Source organism: Plectrocnemia conspersa, unplaced genomic scaffold, assembly GCF_051122295.1.
Source record: "Plectrocnemia conspersa isolate PC_06_02 unplaced genomic scaffold, ASM5112229v1 ptg000014l, whole genome shotgun sequence".
Classification (NCBI taxonomy): Eukaryota; Metazoa; Arthropoda; class Insecta; order Trichoptera; family Polycentropodidae; genus Plectrocnemia; species Plectrocnemia conspersa.
The window spans coordinates 16,867,960-16,894,564 of record NW_028277178.1 but is presented as its reverse complement, the minus strand read 5'-3'; the positions used below and the strand labels follow the sequence as shown (position 1 = coordinate 16,894,564).

The window sequence follows — 26,605 nt, the reverse complement described above, 5'->3', positions numbered from 1 at the left end:
TGCGGTCTGATTGTAATTTCCGGTTATCACGCGATACTCGGTAAAAAATAAAACAGTCTACTTTTATAGTATCGTTTTTCAAATAAGTAAATACATGCATACTTCTATTTTTAAATTTATTTATTATATATGTACAAGTAAAAGTATTTATATGATCGTAATGTTAAAAATGCGCATGTATATTTATATTGTGTGTTAACCGCGTGTGACCTCCCCGTAGTTAAGCGCGTTCCCGTTAACAAAAAACGAACGTTTAGGAATAACCCCCCTCGATACAGCGTGGGAACTTTCTCGCGCTAACCGTTGGAAATGTTATTTCAAACGGCGCGCGCGCATGCGCGCTACGATTGTGACCGCATGTCAAACTGACAGTTCGTAGTGCGCACGCGCGTTGCCATCTTGTTCAACGATCGAGCTTTTCGTTGTTTATCTTTTATTATCAAACTTATTAGGTATGTGATTATAATTATTTGTAAATAGCTTTAAAACAATTACTGTATATTGACCAGCGTTTCCCAACATTTAATAGTCGTGATTTTTTATATAAAAATTAACTTGAAATCCTAAAAGTTGTATTATAATGAGAACAGGCGTTTTCCTTTTGATCTTGAACAAAAATTTGCGAAATGCTCTTTTTTGCGCGTCCATGGCAATTTCTCCTCCTTTTTCTTCAAAAATTTCGGAGATGGCCTTTGAATAAAATTTTTCATTTGTCATTTTCAAACAAAAATTTCCTAGATAGCTTTTTTATTTTTAGTGTAGTGTCCCCGCTAGATATTTTCAAAATCTGGTCACCTTAATTATAATCATCGCTACATAATTATAATCATACACTGATATGGGCATCCAGTTTGCATATAAGGAAGTAAACGTCACATTGAAGTAAAATATGCCATATTTAAAAATGTATTATAGTGTCGATTTTTATGAAATGTTTACTACCTTATATGGTATTATCAATCATGCGTCACCTTATTACAATATTTCAACATTTTGAAAATGGATATTTTCGTGCCAATTTGTACAAAGACGCCTGAATAAGCGACATAATGCTATATAAACTAATTGAAAATAAATATTTTTCTGTACAGCGTGAAATAGACAATATAGATTTATTGGTCGCAAGTATATTTAAATATTTTTATTGATAAATCGCTATTTTCTCAACATTCGGGTACCGAAATCCTGAAAATGGGATCGAAGTTGTAATTATTTTCATTGTCTTATACATAACTCTAAATGCATTGCAGTATGGTGTTTTTGTATATAAACTCCCCAATAACACGGTAAATTGGGAACGTGCTATTTTGGTGTGTGTAGTTGGGGGACTAGAAAATACTTATATTTTTTGCAATACGTATGTACGAATCATGCGCGTGTGGTGAGATATCCTCCCTTTGGCTCGCTCACACAGAGTAACGAGCACCCAAATAGCACGTCCCCAATTTACCGTGTTATTGGGGGTCTACTGTATTTTAAATATCAAAATACTATTTTCTAAAGAAAAAAAATGAGATACAAAAACTTCTTGGATATCTTACGGGAACAAATTAAAAAGTCAATTTTTAAAGAATAAATGGTCAGTAATATTGTTATATAATCATTTAATAATTAAAAATGGATAATAATATATCAAAACTATCATAAATTTTTGATTTTTATATTTTTGAAATGTGAAATGTGATTTTATTATAAAAATATTTTAATGTTTATTTTTATGGAGCAATTTCTATCAAGCCTTATTATTGTTCTCTGTTAAAACATCAAAATTTAATCAGAATATAATTATTTAAAATTTAAAAAAACATACCCTTTAATAATTACCGACCTTTTATTTAAATTAATCACCGCTTAATTAAATTGATGGTCAAAAGCATTATTAAAGCACACATTATTGACCCAATAAATATAGCAATTTTTTTATTCATTAACAATTATTTCAATTATAGGTTTGAAATTTTTTTTTTTGTAAAGCAGCAATTCCTAACTTAATTTGTAACGCGAAATCTTTTAAACACATTAAAACAATTTGAAGCCTTACTAATCAATTGTTAATAATGTGAAAGATTAAGTTTATTTTTTTATTTTACAATTTTTTTCAAAATCAGATATTGATTACTTGTTACTGTATTTTGTTTATGTAGCTATATAGCGAAAATCCGCTTTCACACAAGTAAGTGGTACAAAAAGGCAGCAATAACGAATTGCCTTGTTGGATAAATTTGGATATTCTTATTTTACGTAACACAAAAAATCGTTGAAACTTAATTGTATTTAGCTTTTATATGTTTAACTGAAAATTTTCATATTCTAAGTATCTTTTTGTCCACTTATTTATATTGAAAGACGGAAAACTAAATAGTGTTATTGGAAAATATTCATTTAATGACACTGTTATTGTTTTTAGATGCTAAATGATTTATATTCAAACAATCTCGCCAATTTGATGTGTTCGATTTCGTAAAGTTGTAAATACATCCATTTTCCTTTCAACAATCCAATGTTCGTAATAAATATCGTTATTTATCTTTTTTTGTTCTCATGTGGTGAAAATTTATATATTTTTGCACCGGAGGGAAAGAGAAACATCTGCCAAAGAAGCAATTTGATAAAACCATTTAACATTTCTGAAACGATCTACAATTTTTTTTAAATGTTCATCTTGTAACAATATGGAAAGTTCTTCTCGTAATTCAAACAATTATGAGGACTAATTTTAAATAATCACGTTTATACTAAGCTAACGATTTTTACTTCATCATATAATATGAAATTTAAAAATGATATAATGACGCAGTTAATACTGGTACGTTTTTTACCAAAAATTCTGCATACATCGACACATTTTTTCCAACTTATATGACTTCCTAAAATTTTAGAAGAAAAATTGATGAAGTGCTACACAATGCTTATTTATAGATTGTACAGTATAAAAACAATTTCGTACTCTTTCTGTTGGTAGTGTATTAAATTAAAATTGCGAGTGTTATTATCATGTAATCTAATATTTTGTTAAAAATATATGCTCATATTAAAATTTAAATACCGGTACTTCATATTGTTATAATACTGTAACAATCTGAGTTGATTACATTTCAGGGCTTTGAAGCAAAACAATTAATAATGTCAAAATGCCTGCTAAATTTTAGTGACACTGCATCGAAATGCAGCTGCAAAGTCGTTAAAAAACTCGTACTCATAGCTCAGAACGTTTTACTTTTATCTCAGACATCTTTCTTAGTTTAGTAGAGATGGTTGGACTTTGAGCAGTATCATAAGCCGGTAATGCCATCTATGTCATTAACCAAGCTCAGTGGCCAATCATTTCTCATTTTACAATTGTCACATTCTATATATTGAAGCCGTGCTTCTTGTCATGAAATGTTAATATATTATTTAAAAAAAACATGTATCAATTTGTAACATTTAACTTATTTTCAAAAAATTAAATTATTCATATTATCAAGTTTATTAATGTATTTTTATATGTTTTTTATAGGGCACTTCGTTCCGTCGAACTGGCACTCGCGGCATGGACCGACTCCGCAGGTCATTCAGAGAATCGTTTCGACGACGGAAAGGAGAAGGTATAAACGGAGGAGCCGGGCCCGAGAGCGCCCGTCCTCATCAATGGCAGGCCGACGAGACGTCCGTACGAGCCAGCACGTGCGCGTTTCAAGTCAAGTATTTGGGATGCGTCGAAGTTTTCGAATCACGCGGCATGCAAGTGTGCGAAGAAGCTTTAAAAGTTTTGAGGGTGAGTTAATTTATTAACTTATATTGATGAAATAAATTCATATTTATTCAACATGTAATAATTTTTTATGGTTAGAATTCAAGACGAAGAGCAGTTCGGGCTGTTTTGCATGTTAGCGGAGATGGTTTACGGGTTGTGGAAGAAGACACGAAAGGATTGATAGTTGATCAAACTATTGAAAAAGTGTCTTTTTGTGCACCCGATAGAAACCATGAGCGCGGATTTAGGTATGTTCAAGGCTGAATATTATTATTGTATATTGTTTTATTATAATTAATGATTAATTTCATTTACAGTTATATATGTCGCGATGGCACTACGCGAAGATGGATGTGTCATGGATTTTTAGCGAGTCGCGAACCCGGCGAAAGACTGTCTCATGCTGTAGGCTGCGCTTTTGCCGCTTGTTTAGAAAGAAAACAACGACGAGACAAAGATACCTTAGTGGTAGCAGAACTAAATAAATCGCATACAAATAAAATTCTTTCAAATGGTAAGAGTTGATCAAATATATGTGATAATTTAATACACGGATTGATGCTGCTATATGTGAATATAGTTAAACCAATAAAGGTTGATTAATCTGTCATATTTGACGTAGTAGGCTTTCATCTACTTCTTATTTTAAAGTTATTAATGTACATTTATGAAATCTAATGGATCATTTTTTTACAACAAATTAAATGACCTGTGCTTATTAGATCAGTGGTTTTAATGGTTCATAATTAACAAAGGATGTTTGTTTACAAATTAAACAATAAGTTATATATTGACCAAATATTTGAATAGGACTAAAACAGAATTTATACAAAAATCATATAATCTTTTGAACAGTATTGTATTTAAATATGTAATGAAACAATAAATTACTTTTAGTAATATAGCTAATATGGTTATTAGGCACTATCAAAAAGTTGGGAATTTATGACAAAATATCTGACAATATAATTATTTACTAACCAGTAATTTGTTGCTTCTATTATTCACTATTTTTGAAAAAAACAACCATTTTGTTGCCAAATTAAATCAAGTCAGTTTTTTAGTAAAAATTCAGTAATTTTTAAATGAAACGGTCAATTAGGTTAGTTAATAATTATAAATGGTCAGTATGTTTTTAGCAAATGAGAGGATTAATATATTGAATAGTTGATAAAGAAAAAGTAATTCATAGTATTTAAAGGAGTATGTGATTTTTATTATAAAAAATATTTTAATATTGTTTGTATTATCAATCAGTCTGTTTAGACTTGTCTCAAGAAATAATTCCTGTGTTTTCGCCATTTCGAAATTTGTCGATATGTGGGAGGCACCCATTCATGCAATATTTTTTAAAATATGGTTCAATAAATTCAAATGATTTACAGCCTTAAATTATACTAACTAAGCATATTATTAGGCTCAAAAGTTTATGGCACCTTTTGGTGCCCAATGAGTACTGGAGATTTTCTTGATGACTTCTATAGAAGCCATCGGTTTAATTAAGGATTTTCCCAAGGTTAGTCCTCTAATAATTAAATTCCATATTTTCCCGTTAATAGAATATAAATTCTGAAATAATTTATGTAATACAGAATTAATTTAATTTAATTTTGTAATCTCGTCTTTACTGCATTGCTAAAATTGAAAAAAAAAATTACCAATTGTTTTCACCTGATGATAGAGTGCAGAAGCATTCATGAAATTGCAGTCTAAAATTGAGCCCACATACTTTTCCATCGAAGGGATGAAAAATAATTTCGGTACGGTTTTATAATCAATCGCCTTCACTCTTCCGCTGATGAAGTGAGAATATCTTCCACTCCGTAATATAAAAATACACAATAAATCGAATTTTTTACTCAAACTAAAATTTAAACGATTTAGTATTATATTTTTTTTATAAATATTTACACCATGAAAGTTGCCGATCAATTGACTAGATAACCACTTAAAAATAATATAGACATACTGTTAAATGAGTAATAATAACTTTCGAGAAATCCAACCAATGATTAAGATATATCTTAGAATCGCTGAAATTAATGTGTTCATTTAATCAAAAGTTAGGTAAATCTTCATATTATTTTTTTTCCAAAATGTGGCCAAAGATTGCTAAATTATTTATAATGAAATCCTTTGATTGTGAAAACACGCATTGTTGGGATCAACACCTACTCAATTCACTTGACTATATTTTCTTTCTACAGTGAAAAAAGTAGCCACAAAAGGGGTGAACAGATTATTGCGCAAACGAAAATTATACACACGTAAATACCACACGGCGTAAATTCTAAATATAGATGATGTTTTGATTGTCAAATATATTTTACTTTTGATTCCAACTGCTTTATATTTTTCTCTATATTCTAAGTAAGTATTTTTGAAATTATAGGAAATGGAAGTGTTATCACACCGATGTAAGTTACTGATATAATTGTAAAATATTTTTAAATTAAATCATATTGACATCCTTGATTTATACAGATATAATTTTTTTATTAATATTGACGTATTTTTAACCCTTTAAACGCCAGCGACTTAGTTACCTGTTTTTTCTCTTCACGGGCCAGTATCTCTTTCTAAAAATAAATATACTTGATTTTTTGCTAAATCAAGCTAGTACAATAATCTTTAATAATTAAAAAAAATATAATATGTAAATAATTCGTTAACTTGTATCGAAAAATTAATTTGCAAGAAAATAATAATCAACAAATGACGCACCGGTGAGTCGCTGGTGTTTAAGTGGTTAAATATACATACATTGTATATGTGTATCTCTATGATTAGCATTATCACTGTAAGTAATTTTCGTTTGTGCAATAATAACTGAACCCCCCAAAGAGATATTAAATAATTTCAGGATGTACAATGTAACCACAATACATTACAAGGAATAAAGATTACGTTTGCGTCAAGCCAATCCGAGAATTAAATTGCCACACCTAGCATCATATTTATTATATTTTTATTTTAAAATTAACCGATATAATTTTATTTTAAGGCGGAAATAAGACAGAAAGATCTATGAGTATCGATAGTACTGCAAGTTTTTCTTCAACTGCAACAACGACACCGAGCATTTTACCGGCGTCCGCTCGTCCTCCGCCACCCCCTAACCCGTTCGCTATTGAACGACCGCATGCTGCACCACACATGCTAGAAAGACAAGGATCTTTCCGTGGTTTCGCTCATCTCAATAATAAGTAAGTATCTAATGCATTCACATTGACGTTTTATTATTATATTTGCGTTCATATTCTTTTTATTTTATCTTGTTGTAGTTCACCGTTCAAACGGCAGATGTCTTTAAGAATAAGCGATCTACCGAGTAATTTAGAACGACTTCGAACGAATCCGTCTTCGGTCATCTCGTCCCAAGGACGGGGTCCTCAACAGCCTCAAATAGGAACGTTGATTCCTCTGTCGCCCCTTTCTCTCGAACACACTCCGGAACCAGAGGATCAAGTGACGGCTATGTGTCAGCAGCTAACGCGCGATTTACAGTTGCTTTCTGAAGAACCGGTGTCTTCTTCGCCGCCCGTCGTGCCGGTTTCGGCGCCGCAAGACTTGCCGGCCCCCGATCAATGGTTAGGTCGGGTGGCCCGCGCTCCACCCCCCGTCACCAGACCGCCGCCGCTCTCGGTCAGGGCCCGATCGTTGGGAGGAGACCCGTTCGACGCCGAATGGGCCGTTCCTCCCCGTCCCACCAATCCATTTTTACAACAGGCATTGTAAATTTGTGATATACTTTGACTCAAAATACGCGTTCCAGAATTTTGTTATTGCCACGGTGGTAGTAAAATATTTTGTTTTATATTGTATGTATAAATGGAAAAATATATCGATTGTCACTGCGGCAATAGTAACAGGTATTCGACATACCTAAAAAATGTTAAACTATTTGAAATGTTACGAAGATGACAGCTTTAGAAAATTGTTAAAAAAGCTATCAAGTAGCGATTGCACCGATAACGCGCGTTTTATTTTTTATATTACGTTCGCATTTGATAATTTGGAAGTATCTTTTGTTTTTGTTGCGTATGTATGCGATGAATTTTGACATTGTCACTAGTGATTATTAAAAATTATTTCAAAGCGCACTAACGGATCTAATAAATCTCCAGCACAAATAGAAGCTGATTTGAACAAATTTATGCTACAACACAGTCTAGTTCACATTGTATTTTGTAAATTATTATATAACTGCAACGAGTATTATTTTTTTATATAATATTTATTTTGCTAATATCGAAACGTTATCATTATCAAAATATTAATTTCGGGAACATTGAATGTATACCGTTAATAATTGTGAACACATTTGATCTCGTCACTGCTTATACATTACTTACGACACTTATGATGTGTTCATTGTTTAACAATCAATTTGCACCTTTATATATAAAATAATATAATATATTATGACTGCATACGTGTAGGTATGTTTTATGAGAATATTTTTACAAAATGTTCGGCAATTATTTTTATAATTAAAACTACTCATTTCTACTGGGTTCCGCCTGGTGTCTGATACATATCTTCTGTTAGCTGATGTAAGTGTGCGTTATACTAATATATAGTTATAATGTACATAGAAGAAAAAATACAAAAAAATATATATTAACTGTATATTGCTCAAAAACTAGATCGCTTTTAATGCCGAGTAATTTTAAGATGATCGTCGATATTTAGTTTAGTGATCGTTTGATTCGGAATGCTGGTATCTAATATATTTTGATTTCGCATATATACGTAATGTATACATTATGATTGCTTGATAAAAAGAACCCTCGAGAAAGTCACTGTTAGTAATATTGGTGTTAAAAACGTAGATTATTCCATATGAACGAAAGACATGCGCCTTTCATTAAAACGTACATACATACTTGTGCTGGGTATCGTTTATGTGCGAATATGACGAACCGTTTACTAGGAAGGCACTTACGAAACTATGATTTGCGCGAAGTATTTAGTAATAGAATTTTACTGTACGTCTTTGGGTGTCTCATCCCTTATATTCCATGTAAATATACTTGTTTTCCATCGTAAAGAATTATTTAGTTTTAAGTTTTACGTTTAGCGAAGAGAGGGATTTTGTGCAATGAATATGCTAAAATTATAAGTATTTTTCTCGTTATTTTATTTTATATTATTTTTTTATAATTTATTATTTTTTAAATACATATATATTGGTTTTAATGTATTGATGATATTTAAAACTTTTTTTGATCACATACTTACAGCGTCGGCAACATTACTGATTTAAATGTTGAGAGGTTATTTTGATTTGCTACTTATTTGGTTCTGTACTTAATTTTTATTTTTAATATATTAATTTTAGCATATATTTGAAGGTTAATTTTAGGAAATGTTGTGATAGATAATTGCATCGTTCTTATTTTATAAGCTGCAAATAAGTATCGGTCAAGTGCCTCTGGGTAACGTGGAAATTGTCTTTGTGGCAGTATTGAGACGAGTGGTGCTAATTTTGTTTAGCATGCTGACCTTATATATGATTTGTACATAAACACATATATTTGATATGTATTGTTGACTTTCTATTAAAGTCTATTGTATGTTTTGTTTTTAACCAAATTGTATTTATAACGTAAGCTTTTTATACATACGTACATATATAGTGCTGTACTTAAAAAGAAGCACTCTGCACCAGTAGAATGACGCATCACACTCGTTTTAATGTGACACTGTGCATAAATGTCTGTTTATACTTTGTATATAAATTATTGTGAAAAATATCGATTATACACATGTACTTAATTTTAGATATTTATTTAAATCATTTTTGAAGAAACGAATCTTAACAGTCGTGGAGGATTTAATTTTTGTAAAATTGTAAAAATTGTTGATAGAGAAGAGTTATTGATGTGTTTATAATTGCATATATTTTAATATTCAAACACAATGATACATGTTTACTAAATTATACACACACATATTGTATATGCAGAAATAATATTTAAATACCAAATATGTATTATATTATCTGAATTAAAAAGAAGTATTATCTGTTACATTTGTCGTTTATTTTCTAAATTATTTTAGGTTACAAATATTTTTAAATTGCTTATTAATACTCATCGGAAGGTAGTGTTATTTTAATGCTTCCTTCCATATCGATGTCTATGGGACATTTAAAGATTTCCGTGAATCTGAGTGTGTTTATGGCGATGCTATTAGCCTTGAACATAGGATGCATTTTACCCTTGTCAAACATCGACATGTAGGTTTGAATTGGACGTTTTGTACAAAACTGCTGTACCAAATTGAAATAGTACAACTGAAAAGAATTATAATTATAGCATTTACATAATAATATAAAATTATATCTATTATGTATGAATATATTACTTGTTCTGGTGTTTTGCCTAACCATGGCAACGGTTTATCTGCGACTTGATTCGATCTTCTGTATGAAATTAAAGCTAACTCTGCACCAGTAGCATCAGTAATTCTTTCTTTTAGTGTTAGTTCTAAATCCATCTAAGTAACAAATATACTATTTAGAGATTCCATTCATTATTCAAATATATATAAAATATAAATTTACTTTTAAGTTTATTTCTTGATCGTTGATTATGTCTCTCACGGAAAGTTTAATTGGTCCTTTTTGCGCTTCGTATTTACCCAACTCATACTTTTGAATTTGTAAGTAATTGTTCATTTGTTTAGCAATCTGGAATCCTATATCACTCATTATCAAATAATAAGGCAATTCGGTTAATAAGGTGTCTCGATTTATAGATCCGAGCGGCGCAACTGTAAAATAAAAATTTTGTTACTCAAGTGAAGTATGAAGGTGAGTCAAATGAAAACCTTAAAACTGTGATAAAAATTCAAAACAAAATGGCATTTTTATAAAGTAAAATGAATCGACTGGTGTGCATTACTATCTATGACGAGTCTTAGACCACCTGCAAATTGAATCTTACAAATATCTGTAATTATGTGTTTTAGAATAAATATGTCTAATTGTAAAATACACAGCTTACAAAAAAATATGTTAATATACCACATGTATAGAATTTTATAGAAGATTACGTAGAATAGCATTATATTTATTTTATAAATATTTTTACTGATTTGTATGAAAAAAAAATTCAATTCATTTTATTTCAAAAACAATCTTTCGTCTATTATGTCTAAAGACAAACAGTATCATATTAACATAGATCATAATGATTCATCAAGAAGGGTATAGTTAAAGACAGATAAATATATAGCTAAAAAAAAAAGTAATGCTACCGAAACATAAAAAATGGCCAGAAAGAACGAAAAACATCAAAAAGAATATTATATTTACAATACTCTTCTTGCTATTTTTTGGTCTTCTTGGTCGCATTTTTTTCAACAGTAATGGTTTCATTATTTTATTTGGATATTTTATATACAATATAATGGTTTTTAATTATATTGTTTTTTTTAGTGATATTTCATTAACTATTAATTTCTTGATTTAAGCATTATAATTCTTTGTAAGAATGTTAATGATACTAGATCACCATTTCATCTAAAAAAAGGAAATCAAAAAAGGTTTACTGGAGATGAAACCTGGGTTCTTAAATATGATGATGCTATTGGATTAAGAAGGGGCGAAAGATTGTGCTAATTGTATTGGGATAAACGAGGGAAAAATATGGAGCACTAGTGTTATATATGCAGATCTCAAGAATCTTCCATGACCTGCAATCAAATCAAAACAGCGTAAACTTCTGAGTATGTGTTTCGTTGTAAGATAACAATTCTGCCAAATTTTGTCACTACTTTTTCTAGAAGTATTAATACCCCATGTAGATATGCATATTACTTTGTTTAAGGTATTCATTTGACTCACCATATATATCTGCATATGTATTCAATTTAATGAAAAGTCATAAAATAGTATTTTTAATCTTGATTTAATGTTAACTAATAATAATAAAATAACTTCACAGGACTAGAAAACAATTGATATTCAACTACATAAAATGTTATGTAGTGTCCAATCTAAGACCAAACGCAGACCCCCGATCGGTTGCTTTTATTTGACTTTGTTAAATAAGGCTGGAATAGCTTAGTCCATAAGCAGTAGAATCAAATTTTTATTTATCAAAATGCGCTATTATTATAAACCCGCACCAGCTAAGTAACATCTATTAATTATGAATTAAAATACACAATAATTTTAATTATTTATATAGATGTTACTGATTCGCAGACTGAATTTGCTGATTAATACTTACTTGTAGGTATTCATTATATCTATAATGAATAACTACAAGTAAGTAGTGTAACGCATTGGCCTTACGCCTGTCAGGTTACACCGGAAGACTAAAAATTTATAAGTTTTCTTTGGACATATACAACTTCTAAATGTTTTTTTTAATACAATTGATTTAAAATACTAGTTTTTTAGTAAAGAAGCCATAAAAAGGTACATGTTTTTTAATTGATTATAGACATCATAAATTTACTATACCTATAATATCTCGATTGCCCACCGTTTTAATTTCTGTACTTAGCGGATTAACCAAGTAGAACCACCTAAAATAAAATTTATTAAATAATATCATTCCATATTTTCATATTTGGTTTAATAATAATGCAACATACATGCTTTGTTGGTCAATAGAAACTCGTTTATAAACGGAATACATAAAAGTTCGTATTCTATTTTGTAAAATGTCACCAAAAAGTACGAATTCTCCTTTTGAAGCCACCTAAATAAAATATTAAATTATATGTATATACCAGGCGCGAGCTCTCGATCGTTCGCGTGTTAAGTGACAAGAGTGAGTGAGAGATAAGAGCGCGCGGTCAGCATGCCCTTATCTCTCATTCATTCTCATTACTTAACACGCGAGTGATTGAGAGAGAAAGTATTTCACCGCCCACCCCTGGTATGTACATCTACATATTTACAACAAATTTACTTACATCTTTATAACAATTTTCCAAGTCATTATTCATCGTATTCAGATTATAATCATTGAATGTTTGCAGTGTCAAAATTTTAAGTTTGTTTACTGCAGATTTTATTTTTTCCGATCTGCCAGCGATCCATTTGCTTATCTTTATTTCAGACTCTAAAGTTGTTTTAATATAATCGAATATTCTGTGCAATTCCGTATTATCGGCAGTTACTTTTTCACTGGGAATTGATTTAATATATAAATAAGAGCCAACATCCTCCATTAACTTTATGGATAAATCCATACAATAGGAATTGCGATCCGCTACGTTTTGATCTTGTATATAAGTTCGGAATAATTGGTGCGTGTACAATGTTAAAATAGTATTGTGCATTGACCTAGTATAAACAAATATTAAATTAATAGGGAAAATATTTTATTTAATGAGATATAAAATTATATACCTGGGATGAACTCGACACAATATATCAAATATTGCTTTTAATTTATCTGGAAAATATACCAGTATTTTTTCATTTTGGTGTGTAAAATTACCAAAAAGTTTATCAAAAACATATGTCCAATCAAACTAAAGATTATAAAGATACATATATTATTATTATTTACTAATAAATATTTTATTAAAATATTAATTTTAGTTTTGTTATGACTCACAGGTTTAAATTTTTCATTTAATTCGTCTATAGTAAAATATGCGGTATTTTTGTCCTCATAAGCATTATCAAATTCAATTTGTGTAGGCATAATCTAAAAATTAATAAAATAAAATATATATATATAGTATATGTATATATCAAGGGCGGGTGGTAAAATACCTTCCCTCTCAATCGCTCATGCGAGCGATCGAGAGGGAAATATATATTTATTTATATATAGTATTTTTACCTCATTTATATGATTGAATATAGTTTTTGTAGTATTAATAACATCTTTTATAGATTCTTTCGCATTATAAAATACATTCATGTTTTTAAGTGTATTCGTTGTTACTCTTATAAATTCATCCAAGCTATTTTCACATTTATTGTAAACCTCATAAGAATCTTTATATAAGTCAATCTTCTTTTTATTTGTTTTGATTTCTTCCATGCAAAACTTATTGTAAGGATTTTCCATTATATTCGAAATAATCTTCTGATAAGACACTGGCTTAATAGCGATTATAAATTTCAAAGTATCTCTTTCAGTTTCGGTTATAAGATCGAAAAATATGGGAATATTCCTTTTTAACAACTCCGTCACAAGATTGGTCATAGGTGGCAAATTATTGGATGAAGAATCATCCTTATTACAGTAAACACCTACTGAACTTACTAAAGATTTAACTAAAATGAAAAATATTTTTAGGCAAGTATATTAATTATATATTTATTAAAAATATATGAAATATTTTACTATTGGCAAAGCAAGTTTCTGTGACATTAAATTTTTTACACGTAGTGAAGAAATTCTTGAACACTTGTTGATAATGCGGACTATTCAAATCAATTTCTTCTATTTTCTCTAAAATAATATAAATAAAAAGTTAAAAGCAATATAATAAACATATTTATTTAATTACCATACATATTACCTGAGATATACTTTTTAATTTTAAGCTCTCTGTTAATTTCTACCGTGTAATCATTTGATATTCCATGACATGCGTGTAAATAAAAATTATTACACGGCTTAGCATCATGATCCATTAAACTTAAAATTTTGCTAGCAGTATTTTTGCACAGTGTTGATTGACAAATATTTGCTTCGGTTACTTCAGTTGGACAATATTCATAAACCTTATTTATAACCATTGTGTTGTTCATATTAGTCTCCTTATAATTATTAAACTGAACCTTATCACTAAGACAAGTACAATTAGTGTCAGTGTTTTCTAATAACTTCTTTCTATCAGCAGTGTAAATATGTTCTGATTTGGAATCAATTGATTCAATGGGCTAAAATAATTTATGTTTATAGCGATGCTTTTTTATATTGTATATAGATACATACCTTGTTGAGTTGATTTTCAGTATGATTATCCGAATCTTTCACAACAGTATCATTTAAATTAGTTTCTACAGTAGGATACAATAATGTTTTATTGTGATTATTATCATTGCTATCTTCATATGTATTTTCCTTTTTTACTGTGTTGTAATCAATTGGTTTACTAGTCTAAAATAATTTATGTATACATATATCAAAAAGTATTTATGATAAAAGTTTGTTTAAGCAAATACAATAAAAACATACCTCATTATGATAATTTTTAGAACTATTGTCATCCTCTTCTTTATGATTGTCAGAATGATTATCCGAATCTTTCGCAACAGTATCATTTAAATCAGTTTCGACAGTAGGATACAATAATGTTTTATTGTGATTATTAGCATTGCTATCTTCATATGTATTTTCCTTTTTTAATGTGTTGTAATCAATTGGTTTACTAGTCTAAAATAATTTATGTATACATATATCAAAAAGTATTTATGATAAAAGTTTGTTTAAGCAAATACAATAAAAACATACCTCATTATGATGATTTTTAAAACTATTGTCATCCTCTTCTTTATGATTATCAGAATCTTTCACACCGGACTGATGTACATTGTTAAGATTAGAATTCGACCCATTATTATTTATATCATCATCATCAGCTACTACAGTAGGAGGCAATGTTTCATGATCTGTATTATTGTGATTGTTATCTTTGCTGTTCTCAAATGTATTTTCATTTATAATTGATTTATTAGGCTAAAATAGTTTGTGTGTATATAACAAATAATATTTATATTCAATGTTTGTTTAAGCATACAAAATTAAAAATTACCTCATTAGGATGATTTTTAGAACCATTATTACTATCATATTTATGATTATCAGAATCTTTCACATCAGATTGTTGTTTATTGTTAAGATTAGAATTCGATTCATTATTTATTGTATCATCATCATGTATTACAATTGGAGGCAATAATGTTTCATGATCAGTATTATTGTGATTATTATCATTGCTATTATCAAATGTATTTTCATTTTCAATTGATTTATTAGGCTAAAATAATTTGTGTATTTATAACAAAGAGAATTTATGATAAAAATTTGTTTAAGCATAAATAATAAAAAAATACCTCATTAGGATTATTTTTAGAACCATTAATACTATCGTCTTCTTTATGATTATCAGAATCTTTCACATCAGACTGATGTACGTTGTTAAGATTAGAATTCGATTCATTATTTCTTGTATCATCATCATGAATTACAATTGGAGGTAATAATGTTTCATGATCTGTATTATTGTGAATACTATCATTTCTATTATCAAATGTATTTTCCTTTTCAATTGGTTTATTAGGCTAAAATAATTTTTGTTTATATATAACAAAAAGTATTTATGATAAAAATTTGTTTAAGCATAAACAATAAAAATATACCTCATTAGGATTATTTTTTGAACCATTATTATCATCATCGTCTTTATGATTATCAGAATCTTTTACATCGGACTGATGTACGTTGTTAAGATTATAATTCGAATCATTATTTTTTGTATCATAATCAGGCGCTTCAGTAGAAGGCAATAATGTTTTATGTTGTTTTGTAATGTCATTATTATCATTGATGTTTTCATTTTTTTCTACTGAATTAGAATCAATTGGTTCATTAGACTAAAATAATTTGTAATATATAGTGAAAATTTATATTTTTTAATTTAAAAACATAAAAATAATACTTTGTGCGGGTGATTTTCAGAATTATTATGGTTATCAGAATCTTTCAAGTCAGGCTGATGAACGTTGTCAAGATTATCCTTCCAATCATCATTGTCATGATTAGTATCGTCAATGTTTTCTGATGAACTTTCCGTTTTGTCATTGTCATTTTCTGCTAAATTTGTATCAATTGGTTCATTGTGCTAAAATATTTTTTTTATGTGTATATCTGTTTTTATTTATTTAGTTTTATTTTGCGGATATATTGAAATACCTCGTGAGGTTGATGGCTATTCTTATATTTATCGCTCGTTGTTGTATATTTTTCATTAAAAACTTCAGCAGATTGTTCATCTTTGTATGTGTCATAAGTTGCTTCATTAGAATTATTGCCCTAAATTTAATGTTACATAAATACAAAATGAAAAATGAATATTAAATTTAAGTATAATTTATATTACCTCTTGTTGTCGCCCAACACTCTTCCAAGGCACGGTTAAAGCCACAATTATTAAACATATCGTTCCAAATGTCAATAGAGCACAGACAACTGATTTCCAAGAACTATCATGTTTTTTATTAATATCTTCAGGGTGATGAAACGTATATTCACCCCTTACCATTTTATATACACGTGTACTTATAGCACAGTATGCTTAATGTAAGGTTGAAATATTAATGAGTGTAACAAATTTGATTGCTAATCGCCGTCTGCATGAAAATATGTTGGCCGCAGGAAGTTCTTAAAACCACATCCTCTTTTAAAACCTGCATTAACCATAAGTATTTTTAAATTTTTATCAAGTTTTTTATATAATAGTTTTTTTTTCGACGAATGAAGGAACAGGAAAGGTTGAGAAATTAAACAAATATTGTTGACATAATTACTTGTTTATTATCTATGCTGTACTCAGAACTGATCCATAGATCTTCATCACATCATAAACTTACAATTAATGTCATGATTTTGATGTTTGCACATATTAAAAATTAGAATGAATTTCGAATTTGTTAGAATATAAATTCCACTAGTACCTTCATGACACTGGCGGTTGGTTTTTATTATCGTTTTTGCAAATTTATACACAAACAAAAGTTTGATAAATTTTTATATATATATTCTTCTTTTACAAGATACTAATCTCGTTTTGATATTAAAAAGTGGTTATTATATTTCACCATTTTTCTGATTCGGAATAAGTCCGTTAATGATACAACATTATATTTAAGATATCACAAAATTATTCAAATAAATGTAATTCATCGCTTGTAGACTTTTAAATTATACTGCTAGCGATTTATTATCCAAAGGAAGGATACATTCGATGTAGATGTAAAAATTATTTATTGTTACGTAAAGGATCTACAAAAAATTATGTAAAAAACGATTTGGTGCTAAAAAAGAGAAAATATTTCGTTTCTTATAAATTATCGCATACATACTTTTAAATTCCTGACTATTTTATTAACAATCCTATGCATTGTTATTAAAAATAAGTTATCTACAGTGCACTTTACTAACATTGTTAAATGAAATAATCGTGATAAAAATTCAATGACTTCTCATGATAAAAATTAAAATCTCCCATACTCATTATAATATCTATTATATTCTTCAATCCATATAAACCGTGTTTACAAATATAAAAACTTAATACTTTTGGAAATGACAGTCCTCTTTTTAATTGAATAACTTTAATTATCGAAGAAATATTATATATTTTTTGAACAATTTAGTTTTTTAAAAGTTATTAATGAAATATCTAGCAAACTGTTAAAGAAGGACCCGATCACAAAATAATTTAGGTGTTATATAATAATATAATTTATTGATGATAAGTAAAAATATTAATTTGGAAGACTGAATTATAAATTCATGTCATACGATGAATTGTGCTATAGAACATTTTATTCAATAAATTCATTTCATAAATTGTAAACACTGTTTTACCATCAGATATCAATCAAGGCTTGAGTGTAAATCCGCAACACACACCGTGCACAAATATCATATACGCAATCACATCCATACTAGCATTCATACTAAATATATGTATGTACGTATGTATATATATATATATATATATAAAGATACATATACAGATGTTCCAAAAGTACTGAAAGTATACGAATAATATGATCGAAATTTAATAATTTAGTAACAGTTTCAAAATACCTGATTCAATTGATCAATAAAAACTTTTGGTACACTTGTATATATACAGTCGATCTTGTTTATATGAGTATCATAGGAGAAAAACAATCTATTGTAATAAAAGACTTTTCTGAGCTATAGGCACTTTCATGAGTTATTTAACACGTTGCCCATAATAACATAAATAAAATAAGACTAATGCGCCATTTATAACTTACAAAATGGACAGAAAGGTTAGTTTAATTTAATGAACGTTTTAGTAGTAATTACATATATATGTATATATATATATACTCGCAATAAGCAAGTCCGACTGTAAAAATATTTTAAACCACGTAAAATTATAATCATAAATGTGAAAACGTTCCTTTTATATGTATGTCATGATAGTTATTTTAAATAGATGTTTTCATGCTTTTTGCTCATTTTTAAAATCTAAAAAAATACCAAACTACCCCTAATAAATACTTCATAATGGTCATCTTTACATTTGTAGGGCACGTTTGGAGTAGTTTTGAAAATAATGAATGTGTATATTTGTATATATATATATGTATGTATGTATGAACGTATATAGTATATATATACACATATATACATATACATATTACTAAGCATACATAGCCCCGAGCTTTGGAGCATTGGCCGGATGTATTTGAGGTGACGAGGGAATACAGCGGGGGGCGGTGAGGTGGAGGATAGCTATTTGCAGATAAAAATACTGCACCTCATAATATTTAAGCCGTTTTCTAATTATCAAGCAATGTAAAGAGAAATAAATTTATATATTCAACAAACAGTAGTTACACGATGACAAATATCCTTCACTCTTTGTCAAAATTAAAGAAACAACAACGCCAATCATGTATGTGCAGTGGGGGTTAATGTAATTGTTCATATAATATATATATGTATATATATATATTTGTGAGATAAATACTTTTGGGGTTATAGCTACTGGCTAATTATATTCATTAAGAGTATAAATATATATATAATATAAATAAGCTATATGGATTAAGAATATCAGAAGTCAACTATGGGGGTCGAAAGCAAATAATGAAATCAATTCTTGGAGTGGGTGTATATGTATTTATGTACATATATATAAATGGAATATAGCAAGCTGTAAAGTGAATAACTCACATCATGAGTACGCACCGATCTGTATTGTCTAAAAAGTTCCACTTATCATAAATGCAGCGGTGTCAAAAGAGTAATGTGCCACGAGTTAGAAACCGCTAAACTATTGGTGTTTTTTTTTTTTATGTAATGGAGTCATTCTTAAATTATGCTAAAGTCAATGTGTTAATATAAATATTTCTTATTTTATTATTAAGTGTTAAATTTATTTGCAATAAAACAATTTACTAGCTAATAGTACGTAAGGTAAGTGAACTTTTGACACCGGCTGAGTGAAGCGAGCGGCTAGCGAACGAAACAGCTGCAAGCAAGAAGCAAGCAACTCCCCTCTGCTGTCGGCTCCTGCCCTCCTCCGAGCGCCTCCTCTACTTACGTCTACGTTAATTCTAATTTATTCAACAGTGAATTGAAAATATTAGGTAATTTATCCATCTTAAAAAGTAGATCTATATACCTATATAATAAACAAAACTAGAATTACATGCGCTGATTAACATCTCAAGTGTCTCGTGGTGATTTTTAAATAATAAAAATTTGTTTCGTTTTAGAGAGGACATACTCCCGTGGGAAGAGAAAGAGCACCTACGATTCGAAGCCAACTATCAGCTACTAATTTATTTTTTAAAAATAGTAGTAACTCTACGAAACGTCGAAGAAGTTGAGCAAAGAAACTTCTAACGGTGATTAGAAAATGGTAAATTAGAGGGGATGAAAATTGGAGGTGAATCCCACTGGAGCTTACTTTTAATTAGCGCACTTTTTAATTTTATTTATGTACATCACAAATTAGTTTGACAATCACCTTTGCGGAACCGGCAACGAGTGCCCGTCGCAATATACGGCGGTCATTACAGGAACTCATAGTTTTTGTATTATTAAAAAACGAATGAATAATAAAAAAAATACTAAAAATATTCGACTCTTCCATAATTTTGATTAACATCGTTCACGCAAGGATGCATACAGGCACGCATACATATTCATACTCATGTTATACAAACACGCATATATAGATACATACATACAAGTGTATTGTTTGCCGAATCATGAAATTTACTGAGTCATAGTTTATATCACAATCAGTTTGTTCGCTCGATTATCCAATTTGTAACAGGCCGCAACGGCGATAAACGTTACAAGTTATTATTCTAATTCTCACACATCTTGCCTTATTGATAAAAAATAACTTACAAAAAAATATTAGTATTTTTAAAATTACTACTTAAAGAATGCCTATGTAAATTTCAAAAAGGAAATGACTTAGGCCAAAAGTTTCGGATTCGATTCGATTACGTGACAGTCAAGAGATACAATGTTCGATTGTTATCATATCAAATTAAACAGAAGGTAAAGGGGTGTCGGTTATCATTATTCAAGTAAAATTATATATTTGATGTATAGTTTATGAAAGTTAAGCCTTAACGTCCCGCCTTCACTCTTTACAGTTCTACTTTATCATTCGCAATCCTATAACTATCTTATGGTAAATTTTATAGAATATAATATCATGTACTTTTACGATAACTTTATTGATACAAAAACCATTGCATCCTTCATATGTGTATTCAAATATATTATTAAATCTCCTTTTTAAGGGGTAATAAGATAATAATTTTATTATATCCATTACAATTATAATATATAGATAACGTAAAAATTAACATAAAAAGTATAAAAATGCATTTCGTTCACATATTTTAAATGGTGCAGGTTCCCGTTTTAAAACGAAACTGCACGTAATGATTTTCTCTTCCGTTTAAAAAATATTCTGCCGGTGAATAACAATGCATGTAATTTTTGGTGAGATACATATTTTTTCTCAACATTATGTAAGTAGTTTTATTATGAGTAATATAAATTTCAATAAATATTTGAAATAAAAACATTTAAATGCGTCATTTCATGACTAATTAAAAACCACGTAGAAATCACAATAAAGGGGATAATAAGAAGAGAAGAAACAGGTCATGGGAGAGGAGGCGCAGGCGGCAAAGGCACAGGGATGTGATAGTAGCGGCATGTGGTCCGACGACAACGTCCTCCCACTGCATCCCTGCACACTGCTACAGAGCCTCCCTCCACAGCCAGACCGCAACCTGGAATAGAAGTGTGCAAAATTAAAATTATGCAAATAATACCACATAAAATTTAGAATCAATATCAGACATTGTACATTTTACACTTTTTTAGTTGTGGGCGATCCCATTAGAAAGCGTCAATCAAACAAACACCCAAGTAAACAATGACCAGACTACAAATTTTCAAAAACCATATACTTTAATCAGTGTAACCAAACTTTTGTAACTGTTTGTACCATTAAATGTCGAATAAATTTTTGTGGCCGTCTTGACCAAACAACCACAATGGTTTCGTTTATAGAGGGACATTTACCTGGGAGAAATAATGTTGTATAAAAAGCTAGAGAAAGGTTCACTTCGACAAACACTCTTCGAAGATTACTTTACTTGGAACTCGGCAAACGTTTTTGAGTGACTTGGACTCTTTCGCATTCGACACTGCCGCCCGACGTTTACCTGTATTTCTTTATCTGCTTATTTTCTCCTGAGAGATGAGTTGGCTTAGCTTGTATTTTGGACTTGTTCTAAAATTATAGTTAGTTTTAAAACTTTTATTGGGTTAGGTTTGGGTTTGAACAGCAAATGGACATTTCGCAACTGTTACATTGATTTTCATATATTTTTAGAGCAGCATATTATTTCACTAGCGCCTATCAGTTACATTATATTTTCGCTGTTAGAAATATATATATATATATATATATATATATATATATATATATATATATATATACTGATTAAAATGTATTTGGACTTCACTAGTGAAAATATAAATTCACTGAAAAATACACATTCACTGTAACATTTATACATGGCGTGTAAATATATAATGATGAGTATGTATATGTATATATTACTACACATGGAAAAGTTGATATCATATAATTTTATCAGATAAATTATTTTCACTGGCAAAAATATATATCTACCAGTGAAAGTGTATTCTGATATGATTTCACTGAAATGACATGTTTAAAAAAATATTTTTGGGATAGATTAGAGACTTTTCTTTGAGTGTTAACCTGAAAATTTCTTGTTTAGAATCAGTGACGTCATTTCAAGTTCACCAGTCATTAGTCATTTTTTTTAATATTTCGATTTCATTAAGGCCTAATTGGCCAAATTCAAATCCTTGTTATCGTGATGGTTTATTATTTTTAAAAGCGTTGCTTTATTGTCTTATAAACTGGCAGCAATGATATATATATATATATATATAATTTAAAGAATCAGGAATGCAACAGTAGCTTAAAATGACTGCCACAGTTGTAATACGCTCTCTCAGCACTCTGAGGAAGAAAGTCGTAGAGCCTCACAGTTGTGAAAATTGCAAATTAATTATTTTGGATTTGTACACATGTCATTATTTGATATAAACTATGTTTTTAATGAAATGAACATAATATAAAACATTTGGTCTCTGATTGCTTGTATTGATTTGTTTTGGGTTCATATAACTTTTCTTGAGACACATACTGTTAATTTATATTATTTTTTTAGCATTTCTGTATATATGGATGAATACAAGACATGTCTGTTATTAATTCTTTGATGTCATTTATAAAGTAATTAGCAAATAAGATTTACGTACCTTCCCGTACATGAACAAATTTGCAGGTGGGTCTGGTACAGCCTTGTCGATTAAAATCTTGGCACACCGGGAGGGTGTCCAGTAACTGTAAAGAAAAATAAACATTAAACCAAATCGCGAAAGGGAATATGGCAATTTAAAATCGTACACGTGTTTATAAATTATATAGTTTTATTAAAAACGAAAAACAATTAAGTCTATTCTAAAAAATCAAAATAACACTATGTATATATATAAACATTGATGAATAATCGCCTCCGTATATATTTTTTATAAAATTTCACGGTATTAATCTCTTTTTGAAATCACTCACTAGACCAGCTGAAATTTCAATGACTTGAGATATTTTATCTGGAAGAATTTGGTGATTGATAATACGAAAAAATGTACACCACTATAAAATGCATTTATTAAAAGTAGAGCAAATTAAATTTTGTGGACGATATTTTTTTTATTCGTTAAGTATACTCAAATAATTCGCTCTTCTTTACCGATCATTTATTTTGAAAAGCGAAACATTGCGATTATTTTTCATTTACAAGAACAACAAGCGAGTCTATTAAACGAAAAGCCTTAATCAAAGCAGGTTTAGTAAAAAAATACTAGTGTGAAAGCTATTGTAAGTAATATTATTAGCGAGGGTTAGAAGTGCTTTAAATTATTTCAACTCATACATCAGGTTCAAAGCTGCCAACCCAAACATCGATATAGTGAATACGAAAAATCGGTTAATCTTTTCTAAAATATTTAGTAAAGCAACAATAAACTACTGATATTTACCGGAGGGGACGGGGCATACGGAACGATTGAAATTTTGATTTTTGCGTAGAAGCGTAAATAAACAAATTAACTACTTACATTACAGCCAAGCATACATGATGAAGATAATCTTCGAAAAGGTATAAAGTACACTCTTAGGAAACGCATGGATGGAATGTTCTGTCTGATTGATGCCGAGGAAGCTGATGTACCTGTCCTCGCTCGTCAGTGTAGAGTACATGTGGTGCGTTAATAGGCACGGCGCAGCCTATAGCCATGCACAGCCGTACAGCGTAGCGTCACAGTAAAGATAGACAACGATGCATTCATCCACAATACGAGTCGAAAAACCAACACCATAAAATTTGCGAAAATCATTATGCAATTAATAAAGTAGGCATGTGTCAGTTGTCATCACAATTTGGGAGACATGAAACAAAAAGCGTCTATATTAGACACATGCATTTGCGAAAATAAAAATGATAACACTGAAAAAAATATACATGCAATAAGTAATAATAATATACATATTTACCATAATTCTTTTTTTATGTTACAATGACATTTAGGCCTAAAATAAAATTATATAAATAAAATAATGGATTATTATTTATATTCAAAATATACCATAATTTAGTACAAGTCATATTTTTTGTTCAGTTTTAATTTAATTTAATTAATTGGATTTTGGTGATATTTTAAATACTCTAGTTAGGTAATTATAATTATTCGGTGTTTATAGATAGATGATTGACAATACAACTATAGGTAATATAATATGTCATGGAATTGTCTCGCCTGCTGCATGATTCGAAAGACATCTTCTACCGCCTACATGAAAATCCGTTCTTAGGTTCTTAGGTGTATTTATGGTTTTTCAAAAATATGATTTTTTATTATAAGAAAAAAATGAAGTACTTTTCAATTAAAAAAATTATAGGTTAAATTTGATTGACCAGCGATTATTTATAGGCTTTATTTAAAAAAAACTTCTCTCGGCACAGGTGCCATAATACTCATGTAGATATCTGTGCGTGATGGAATATTTTATGCTTTTTTTCGTCAATAATTACATTATAGAACATTTTAGAATAGCAAACATAGCCAAGTATACAAAAAGTTTTCTGGAATCTTATTAAAATTACGTCGGGCAGTGTCCACAAAAAAAATGCGACAAGTATTACTTATATAAAAATTTTTTTACTCAAAGAAAATAATTTGATTTATTAGGCCGCATAGCGAGTTTTTTTTAAAACTGCTATTTACTATTTAAATGTACAGGTCAAAAAGAACAAAAGTGGTATAGATGGCAGCATCATTGCTACAGGCAGGAAAACTAAATACATATTGTAATGACTGACATGCGAGACATTTCCATAGGTAATACAAATACAGTGCAACTTCAATCTATTAAATACATAAAAATAAAATAAATTAAATAGGAAAAAATAGATCGAGGTTATGCCATATTATCCCAGTTAATGTAATTTTTGAATATATAAAGACTAGTAATAATAATAATAATAATAGCAAAGAAAAAAATGTGCACATTATCACTAAATAGTGAAAAGTTTATTGTAATAAACATATTAAAGTAATTTTACAATAAAGTAAAAACATTACAGTGATGCATGCGACAACTTCTATAAAAATATTGTTAAAGGATGACACAAATTTGCATGTCAATTTATTTGTATAAAATGAATTCCTTTACAGACATAATGAAGGTGTTGAACGAACAATATTAAGTAATAATATATACACACAATAAAAATCTAATTAAATTTTATACTTTAGCAATTTATTTCAACAATTGGATATCAAGATACGTGCACGTTTTACACATTGATTTTAATAACTTAATGTACACAAGTTCATGCGAATTGAAGCAATTGCAGTATGCGTATTTTTGCACATGGATCTGTGTGGTCGAATTAATACTAATGTAAATATTTTCAATACACCGACTGCTCCTTAGGAATTCATTGTCGAATCTGAATAAAACAAAATATAACATGAATGAATCAATTGACAAGCCGTGTGCAACTTATGGCGAAAAAGTATAATTAAGGTATGCGTAATACAAAATAAAAATAAAACAAATACCTGGGCACCAAGTTGATTACTTAAAGTTTCTAGTCCATGCTACATTAGGAGGCGTAGTGTTAGGGCGCAACCCGGCTGGCGGCTCCGTACAAGCAGTGCCAAGTCAGTCAAGCTCGTGTGGTTGAGACACAAACAACGGAGCCACATACCAAATTAAATTCATATGTATATATATATGTATAATAATAATAAACGTATAAAGAAGCTGTAACAACTTACTACTAATAGAGAATTGATTATTATTTTTTATTAAGGGTGAGGTTACCGCCATTCTGTAGCCAATTCATATATATATGTATATGTATATAGAAAAATACTGCATGTCATTCACTACCTTACTAGGGTAATTCAAGCTTTTTTTAACTGCTACGAGAAAACACATTGCTGAAGCAAAATGAACACCTGA

At 29.3% G+C, this 26,605-nt stretch overlaps 3 protein-coding genes across 15 annotated transcripts in view; 1 reads left to right on the top strand and 2 right to left on the bottom strand.

Moving 5' to 3' along the window:
- The window catches only part of numb (NUMB endocytic adaptor protein), a 41,347-nt gene extending 31,576 nt beyond the window's left edge, over nucleotides 1-9,771 (top strand). For both annotated transcript variants that reach the window (XM_088204648.1, XM_088204647.1), the window contains exons 2-6: nucleotides 3,500-3,757; nucleotides 3,833-3,984; nucleotides 4,054-4,250; nucleotides 6,741-6,942; nucleotides 7,021-9,771. In XM_088204648.1, coding sequence (XP_088060774.1) covers nucleotides 3,533-3,757; nucleotides 3,833-3,984; nucleotides 4,054-4,250; nucleotides 6,741-6,942; nucleotides 7,021-7,474 — 1,230 coding nt within the window. In that variant the 5' untranslated portion in view covers nucleotides 3,500-3,532 and the 3' untranslated portion in view covers nucleotides 7,475-9,771. The remainder of the gene's footprint in view (nucleotides 1-3,499; nucleotides 3,758-3,832; nucleotides 3,985-4,053; nucleotides 4,251-6,740; nucleotides 6,943-7,020) is intronic.
- On the bottom strand, nucleotides 9,762-17,084 carry LOC148226373 (uncharacterized). Of its 2 annotated transcripts, XM_088204630.1 has the most exons (20): nucleotides 16,829-17,084; nucleotides 16,642-16,761; nucleotides 16,388-16,570; nucleotides 16,089-16,322; nucleotides 15,783-16,010; nucleotides 15,482-15,706; nucleotides 15,181-15,405; nucleotides 14,905-15,102; nucleotides 14,662-14,826; nucleotides 14,243-14,606; nucleotides 14,065-14,172; nucleotides 13,555-13,994; nucleotides 13,324-13,416; nucleotides 13,113-13,237; nucleotides 12,674-13,046; nucleotides 12,350-12,456; nucleotides 12,216-12,280; nucleotides 10,308-10,516; nucleotides 10,109-10,240; nucleotides 9,762-10,037 (listed from the first exon to the last, which is right to left on the bottom strand). In XM_088204630.1, exons 1-20 carry the CDS (start codon nucleotides 16,988-16,990, stop codon nucleotides 9,828-9,830), a joined length of 3,966 nt encoding a protein of 1,321 aa, XP_088060756.1. In that variant the 5' UTR covers nucleotides 16,991-17,084; the 3' UTR covers nucleotides 9,762-9,827. The 2 variants fall into 2 exon arrangements, with proteins under 2 accessions (XP_088060756.1, XP_088060757.1); XM_088204631.1 differs by lacking the exon at nucleotides 14,905-15,102.
- A 3,445-nt stretch (nucleotides 17,085-20,529) lies between these two features.
- Nucleotides 20,530-26,605, bottom strand: part of mbl (splicing regulator muscleblind) — a 190,009-nt gene continuing 183,933 nt past the window's right edge. For 7 of the 11 annotated variants that reach the window (XR_015812367.1, XR_015812370.1, XR_015812369.1 and 4 more), the window contains 2 exons: nucleotides 23,335-23,419; nucleotides 20,530-21,761 (listed from right to left, as the gene is read on the bottom strand). Coding sequence is in view for 4 of the 11 variants with exons in the window: in XM_088204642.1 (XP_088060768.1) it covers nucleotides 26,068-26,087 (20 nt within the window). In the remaining 7 variants the exon portion in view is untranslated. Of the gene's footprint in view, nucleotides 21,762-23,334; nucleotides 23,420-25,635; nucleotides 26,088-26,605 lie in introns of those variants that run through there. The other 4 variants (XM_088204642.1, XM_088204643.1, XM_088204644.1 and 1 more) reach the window with 1 other exon arrangement.

Bases quoted from the DNA above. Each gene is read 5' to 3' on its own strand.
- LOC148226373 (XM_088204630.1), bottom strand. From the start codon at position 16,990: ATGGTAAGGGGTGAATATACGTTTCATCACCCTGAAGATATTAATAAA. The intron at 14,607-14,661 runs GTATGTATCTAT...AAATTATTTTAG, and splicing joins CTGAAAATCAACTCAACAAG to CCCATTGAATCAATTGATTC. The intron at 10,241-10,307 runs GTAAATTTATAT...TTTGTTACTTAG, and splicing joins ATCAAGAAATAAACTTAAAA to ATGGATTTAGAACTAACACT.